Source organism: Limulus polyphemus, unplaced genomic scaffold, assembly GCF_000517525.1.
Source record: "Limulus polyphemus unplaced genomic scaffold, Limulus_polyphemus-2.1.2 Scaffold7046, whole genome shotgun sequence".
Classification (NCBI taxonomy): Eukaryota; Metazoa; Arthropoda; class Merostomata; order Xiphosura; family Limulidae; genus Limulus; species Limulus polyphemus.
The window spans coordinates 1-8,033 of NW_013672656.1; the positions used below are offsets into that span (position 1 = coordinate 1).

General features: G+C 34.6%; 2 protein-coding genes across 2 annotated transcripts; one reads left to right on the forward strand and one right to left on the reverse strand.

The window, feature by feature from the left end:
• Positions 1-4,765, forward strand: LOC106474297 (zinc finger RNA-binding protein-like). Its single transcript, XM_022402622.1, has 5 exons — positions 1-331; positions 527-638; positions 828-925; positions 3,738-3,879; positions 4,264-4,765. The coding sequence occupies exons 2-5, from the start codon at positions 530-532 to the stop codon at positions 4,326-4,328; spliced, it is 414 nt and encodes a 137-aa protein (XP_022258330.1). The 5' UTR covers positions 1-331; positions 527-529; the 3' UTR covers positions 4,329-4,765.
• Positions 4,766-6,258: 1,493 nt separating this feature from the next.
• Positions 6,259-8,033, reverse strand: LOC106474298 (elongation factor Tu, mitochondrial-like). Its single transcript, XM_013934986.2, has one exon. The coding sequence runs from the start codon at positions 8,031-8,033 to the stop codon at positions 6,489-6,491; it is 1,545 nt and encodes a 514-aa protein (XP_013790440.1). The 3' UTR covers positions 6,259-6,488.

An 8,033-nucleotide genomic window follows, 5' to 3' on the forward strand; every position in this document is an offset into this window, starting at 1 on the left:
ACTGATACTAGTATGTTATAAGACTGTTTTAGTTTAACTGATACTAGTATGTTATAAGACTGTTTTAGTTTAACTGATACTAGTTATAAGACTGTTTTAGTTTAACTGATACTAGTATGTTTGTCAATAAGTTGATTAACCTGTTCAACTGATACATTTTATAGTTTTCTTTATATTATTCCTTTTATAATGTGTCATTACTTTTACCTGTAGTTATAGCTGTTGGTATTTGTAGGTTAAAGCCAGTGGCTTACATTCCTGTGTAGTGGTAATTCGGGTCCTCCAAAATTTACGGCAACGGCTGCCAACCTGGGAACGTCTGAACAGCTGGGTAAGTTTTTAGTTGTTTAATTTGAGGTCTGTAATCTTGGTAATATGTACATTAGGATGTATTTATGTACAATATTTACCCTAACTTGTGTAATAAATAATGAATGATAATACGTATGAATCATTCTGGAAACTGTAAGAACTTTACCAGAAACATTTATAATATTCAGTGAAGTTTGTATGTATATGTATTCAGGCAATGGAACTTCTAGTGGAGAGAGTTATAAGCAGCTCACCTGTACCCTTGAGTCCTGGTGATGCTCTCCGTCGAGTGTTTGAAGCTGTTGCTGGAGGTATTTTCTTACCAGGTTAGTTAACTTTGTACGATTAATCTGGACAAATCGATTGTTAAGAACCTAATTTATTATCATCATTTTTTAATTAATAGATGTGTAAGTATTACAAATGAAAGGTTATTTTTATATGCAGAAGATGATGTGAGTAGGAGAATATAATTTTACATTGACAGTTATTTCATCGACTGATTTGTGTTTTAGGTGGTCCAGGACTTACAGATCCTTGTGAGAAAGAACCAGTAGATGCTGTTACAGATATGAACAATCAGGATAGAGAGGACCTTACTGCTAGTGCACAGGTGAGAAGTGGTGTTTATTGACAGGGGATCTTACTGCTAGTGCACAGGTGAGAAGTGATGTTTATTGACAGAGGATCTTACTGCTAGTGCACAGGTGAGAAGTGGTTGTTTATTGACAGGGGATCTTACTGCTAGTGCACAGGTGAGAAGTGATGTTTATTGACAGGGGATCTTACTGCTAGTGTACAGGTGAGAAGTGTTGTTTATTGACAGGGGATCGTACTGATAGTGCACAGGTGAGAAGTGTTGTTTATTGACAGGGGATCGTTGTCAATAAACATCACTTCTCACCTGTGCACTAGCAGTAAGATCCCCTGTCAATAAACACCACTTCTCACCTGTGTACTATCAGTGGGGATCTTACTGCTAGTGCACAGGTGAGAAGTGGTATTTATTGACAGAGGATCTTACTGATAGTACACAGGTGAGAAGTGGTGTTTATTGACAGGGGTGCAATTTGTTATATTTCAAATGGGGGATAAAACACTCAAACGAGTAAATGTATTGGCAGGACACATCTGTAGTACTCAATTTAAACAGTGAGGCAATCTATATGTTTATTTATACCAAATTAGTACTAAACAAATATATATATATTGTTTTATATGGAATGTAAAGCCAATTACGAAATCTACTTACACTACACAGCAACTAAAGATAACTTGTAAGATCTTGCATGACAAGTACTTGTTCCGTTACGTGACGTAATGTCAAGAACAGAAACAGTAATAAAAGAAACATTGTACAATAAATAGCTATGTATTTAAATAGCTCCATCTACTGTGGATAGTTCACAGACACAAAATAAACTACTACAAACAACCTGAAAACCTGATTCATCAGAATCATCTCACTAAACCCACCTTTACCAGTGGACACTGTGCTGATCAGTTTCTTCAGGTTATCCCTGTTATATTGAGTATCTTTCTACTCCCCAAATTCCTTTATATTTACAGGTCTTGAAACATTTGATTTCATAGTTTTGTCTCCAAAAAAAAAAAACATGCATCATTATCTACTAGCCACGAATAAGGGTTAAGTAGAGCTGCGTCTTCCAGGACCTCTTATCGTCAAATCTTCTTTCTATGTGCCTTACTAAAGCTTGCAAGAACTTTTGGCTCTTTGATTGGAACCCCTGTAAATGTATGAGTTCATCTATATTTCATCTCAGTTCCATTATCTACTAGCCACGAATAAGGGTTAAGTAGAGCTGCGTCTTCCAGGACCTCTTATCGTCAAATCTTCTTTCTATGTGCCTTACTAAAGCTTGCAAGAACTTTTGGCTCTTTGATTGGAACCCCTGTAAATGTACGAGTTCATCCATATTTCATCTCAGTTCCTATTATCTCAGTTCCATTATCTACTAGCCACGAATAAGGGTTAAGTAGAGCTGCGTCTTCCAGGACCTCTTATCGTCAAATCTTCTTTCTATGTGCCTTACTAAAGCTTGCAAGAACTTTTGGCTCTTTGATTGGAACCCCTGTAAATGTACGAGTTCATCCATATTTCATCTCAGTTCCTCGTAGCATGCAGAGCTTTAATTGTAAAAAATACAGTGAATCGATTAACAGCTGAGAATGACTTGCTTCCTTGACTGCTCATACAGCATCGTGAGGAGCGAGCTCATATTTATGGTTCGTGCAATTAATCACAATTAGATAGCTGTTAAACCTTTTTTGCAGAATCGATGATACCCCCTATGAATTTCCCAGGCATCGACGATGCTCCATCAACTGCAAAACCCAATAGATGCTGTCGAAGTGTGTCTTCAGTAATGCTTTACGAACTGAGGATTGAAAGTAACTTACTTACATTATCAACACCTGTCCTTTTAGTCACATGGCATATCTTTGAATACACATATAAACAACATGTTGGAGCCAGTTGTGCTTGCATTTGGTAAAATGCACCCTGAAAGTTTGCAGCTGTAGAAGTTTAATGGATTGTTGAATGGAGAAATGCTATGTTGTAAGATAGTGGTGTTTGTAGCAGACAAAATGACTGCACAACCTGCAAAATATGTAATTGAATCAAGCGAGATGCTGATCGATGCAAGCACAACTGGCTCCAACATGTTGTTTATGTGTGTGTATTCAAAGATATGCCATGTGGTGTAATTGAATCAAGCAACGTGCTGATCGAGGTCACTGTGAATATGATCTCCACACTTCAGTGCTGTTCTGTCATATTCACAGTGACCTCTCCACACTTCAGTGCTGTTCTGGGTCACTGTGAATATGATCTCCACACTTCAGTGCTGTTCTGAGCAACTCTCTGTGGGTTGCTTTTGTCTGCTTTGTACTGTCTTCACATTTTACGAGACTTACATTTTCCATGCTCACGTATTGGTCCTTTAGTTTTTTGGTTAATACTTCAGTTATCCCATTGATAAAAGCCTGATCAGTTCTAAGTCATTCCTGTTTAATAGCTATATTTTTGTGTGTCAGCAATACCAAGCATGGGGCACCCATATACCAGATATGATGATCTCTAACAGCCTACCCTCAAATTGAAATTCTTCTAAGCAGGGTTAGAGTACATGAAACCTTAGGTTTGGTCAAATACATCAATCGAAACTGTAATTAGATCTTAAATCGGTCAAGAGATGATGGTGCTACAAGCTAAAAGATTGTACTAGAAAAAAAAACTCTCAGCCATTCTATGAGCTGTTATCCTGCAACTAAAAAAGATAATTAGAACTGACTTCTGGTGGTTCACAAAATGTTTTTCAAGATTTGTAAATTAGTCAAAAGCTGCACATAGTTGTAAACATTTCCTAATTTATTTCCGTGTTGAAACTTGTTTGTTTCAGCAAGCCGTAAGATTGATGGCATTTCGACAAGTACACAAAGTTCTGGGAATGGACCCACTTCCGAGACCAAAATTTATTCGTAGGCGTTTCAGTCGAAAACGACGTCGCAGTAATGGTCCTGGAGAAGGAACTGAACAAGAAGGTAGAGACATTAAATAATTAATTTTAAAAAGATACCTATTTTCACTTCAAATGAAATTGTGTGGTAACAATGGCTTTTAAATGTAAATAGGTACAGACATTGTTAATTGTAGAACCTAGCATAAATGTTTGTGTTGCCTAAGAAATAAAATTAAAACTTTAAATATAACCAGCCCTTTTGTATTTCCAATTTCCTGTAATAGTAGTTTTTAATGAGGGACTTTCAGTAAAATTAGGAATTTTTACATCTAATGAGAGGCCATTTATGTCTTCTGGAAGGTAGGCTGTGCAAAATATAAACTAACATTGTTTTTTGCATGTTATGTAAATGAAAAAGTTAGTAATATGTAACTTATTTCTCTGTATGGATTTTTAATTATTATAGATGCAGTTGAGAAGAAAAAGAAAGAAAATGGCCAAGTGCAGCCTGCAACAGAAAGCCAAGAATGACAGATTTATATTTCATCCCTACACTCCAACATTATTTTTGTCAGCTGGTGCACTTGTTGACTGTAGTTTGAGTTCACTTTCAGTAAATCTTCAGATTTATTGTTTTTATGTCAAAACAAAGCTACTTCTAGCAATTTCCTGTTTAGAACGTCAGTGAGAAGGTTTTTTTTATTATGTCACACTTGTTTATCTGTTTGAGCAAGATCGTATATTTGACATTTGTGAAATACTGTGCTTTTAGTTGATATAAAGTTTTGAAAATAACTAAAAGTAATTTTGTGTCTGCTTTATTCTTGTGTGGTTTAAATACACTTTTTGTTTCGTACATTTAAATTCATTGAAAACTTTCTTTTGTTGAGAAAAGATTACAAAACAAGTAATGTTATCTTATCCCATTGTGTCTGTAACTCACAATAAAGTATCTTGCTGAAACAGTATTGGTGTGTTAAAATTATTAGAGAATGAATTAACACAAGATTGCTTATTAATACAAGTCATTTGAATAAACTGTGGCTTGTAGTTGCTCACAGTAAGTATGGAGTATCAAGTTTTCTGTAAATATTGATACTTCATTCAGCACTTCACTTGAAATTCTACCCAGTCTATAGAGTATCTATTTACAGAAAACTTAAGTACCAAAGAATTTCAAGTGAAGTGCTGAATGGATACTCTATACACTGGGTAAGTTTTATGTAAATATTGGTACTTCATTCAGCACTTCACTTGAAATTCTATCCAGTGTATAGAGTATCAAGTTTTCTGTAAATATTGGTACTTCATTCAGCACTTCACTTGAACTTCTATCCAGTGTATAAAGTATCAAGTTTTATGTAAATATTAGTACTTCATTCAGCACTTCACTTGAAATTCTACCCAGTGTATAGAGTATCAAGTTTTCTGTAAATAATGGTACTTCATTCAGCACTTCACTTGAAATTCTATCCAGTGTATAGAGTGTCAAGTTTTCTGTAAATATTGGTACTTTATTCAGCAAGTATCAAGTTTTCTGTAAATATTGGTACTTCTTCATGCAGTAGTCCACTTAAGATTCTAAATGTGGGAAGCATTTCAACTGTCAGGTTTATTGGTGTAGTAGGCTTTACTTAATGTCTCCTTGTTTGTGAAGCAATGAAATCGGTAACTTTCAAAAAATGTGTCACAAGGTTATTAGGAATACTATTTTTAGTTAAAGTATAATATTGCATAAATACAGAGAAATAATGGCCTCTGATTACACGAGTAAGTGATAACAAGATCCCGATTTTAATGTGTCAAACGAATTAGAATTATGTGGTTGGCCAACAATTTGAAATTATGCACCATAAAAGTGAATAATTATGTAGAAAAATAAAATTAAGCATCGATTATGTCAACATTTAATATTATTTAAGTCAACAGTAAAAACATAACTAATGCAGTTCCACCATTGACAGCGATTTTTATAAGGTACTCACTAGGATTTCCTGGCTAGAATTAATACAAATGTATGGTGCATAAACATAGTAATTATAAGTCGAGTAGTACACACACATGGATAGCTATGTATACGCAGAAATATACAAGTTGTCCTATGTTTCAGTAAGTTGAGAAAGTTAAATTCATGTAAGCACAAACCAAATATTTCAGGTTATCATGGCTTGTTGTAATACAGATTAAATTTTAACAGGGCATAAAAAATTACTTAAAATGTAATAATTAAGTATTAAAAATTAATGTGCATATAATTATTGGAAAACATCTTTACAGATACAAGAAATTTTCATTTTAATTATTCATACACGTTTCTAATATTCTAACAATGCAAATTTATTATAGATTACAAAAATCATGTTTTCAAAATAACACTGAAGATGCTTTTATTTAGAGAGTTTGACAACAAAAATGTTTAACTTAAAATCTGTTTTATTTAGCATCTGCAAACAAACTTTAATACACAAAAGTGGTTGTCGTGAATTCACTTGTTATATCTGGAACGAGACAATCCTGGTATAAATTTTAAATTCACTATTTTTCCAAATCTAATGAATAACTTTTTTGCAACTAAGCTGATTTATAGGTTTTTAATAACATTAAAAAGTGAATACATTTTTATTTGTATAACAAGATCCATTTCAGTTCAACAAAATAAATATACAATGATTTAAATAAACATTATTTAATCTATTTGGGTGTGATTTTTCCTAGATGTGAAACATTTTCTAGATTTGGTAACAGTTCTGTAACAATCCCAGTGGCCACTGTCACGTTGTTTTCTCGAATTGTAAATTGTTGTCCTGGCATCATGATCATTTTCTTCTGTAAAGTTAAAATGACAACCCCTTCATCACCTGGTAATATCATTCCACTATCACATACATCAATACGACAAACGGCGTTCCAAGTCCTGCTGAATAGTTGTTGTATATAACAAGATTTTATAGCTCTGCTTCTGCCTCCTTCACCTTTGGACAGAAGATACATGCGAGCTTTAAAATGATTGTGCATCTTTACGGCTCCTGGCTTGCTCAATACCATTCCACGAAAGACTGTTTCAGGACGCACGTTACGTACTAAAGCTCCTAAGTGATCACCAGCAAAACACTGCGTATAAGACTTCTTGAAAATCTGAAGATCACTGATTATAGTTTTAATTAGCACATCACATCCAGTTAATTCTGCTGCATCTCCTTTGTTTACTACACCTTGAGTCAAGGTTCCGATTATAACTGTTCCGCGGCCAGGCACTGTTAAAGCTGATTCAACAGGAAGCAAAAATGGTGCAGAGAGATTTCTGGTTGGGACAGGAATATAACTATCCAAAGCATTCAGAAGACGTTTTATTGATTCTTCTCCATAATGAGATGTATTACCTTTTAACGCAAGTAATGCAGATCCCCAGATTATAGGTGCAGAATTGCCATCAAATCCAAAATCAACTAAAAGCTCTCTAATTTCCAATTCTACCAGTTCAAGCACTTCATCGTCAACCAAGTCTGCCTTATTGATATAAACAACAACATGATTAATTCCTAGTTGTCGAGCCAAAAGCAAATGTTCGCGTGTCTGTGGCATCTGTCCATCAGTGCCAGCAACAACCAAAACAACGCCATCCAACTGTGAAGTTCCACAGATCATATTTTTTATATAATCAGCATGACCTGGACAGTCTGTATGAGCATAATGACGAGTTTCGGTAGAGTAATCAATATGTGAAGCATTAATTGTAATACCTCGTTTTATTTCCTCGGGTGCACGGTCGATGTCTTCATAAGTCGTGTACTTGGCTAAACCTTTCTCAGACAAGTATTTTGTTATTGCTGATGATAGTGTTGTTTTTCCATGGTCAACATGACCTATTGTGCCAATATTAACATGTTTTTTTTCTGTGTTTTCAGTTGATTTTAAATCAGTTTTACTTTCTCTTTTCTCCCATATTTTGTTTTTGTTCTTATTAGAAGACCTCAAGTCAGGCTTTGACTCGAATTTGTCAATAGTATCATTAACATTGTTACTGCTTGATTCTGAATTAAGCAAACGACATTTCACAAGAGGTACATAACTGCCAAGTTTTTCAAGTCGCCTGCTGCTGACTAAGGATGAAAATTGAGACACCGAATATATTGTAACCCTATAATTATTAAAACTATAATCGTTTGAAAAATATGAACAAAACTTACGACGAAAAACTGTGTGCAAGTAGCGTCTTACTGATAAGCACCCCTCCAT

Excerpts from the sequence above, each read along its gene's own strand:
- LOC106474298 (XM_013934986.2), bottom strand. The coding sequence starts at position 8,033 with ATGGAGGGGTGCTTATCAGTAAGACGCTACTTGCACACAGTTTTTCGT.
- LOC106474297 (XM_022402622.1), top strand. The coding sequence starts at position 530 with ATGGAACTTCTAGTGGAGAGAGTTATAAGCAGCTCACCTGTACCCTTG. Across the intron at positions 926-3,737 it reads ACCTTACTGCTAGTGCACAG|CAAGCCGTAAGATTGATGGC; the intron begins GTGAGAAGTGGT and ends TGTTTGTTTCAG. Across the intron at positions 3,880-4,263 it reads AGAAGGAACTGAACAAGAAG|ATGCAGTTGAGAAGAAAAAG; the intron begins GTAGAGACATTA and ends TAATTATTATAG.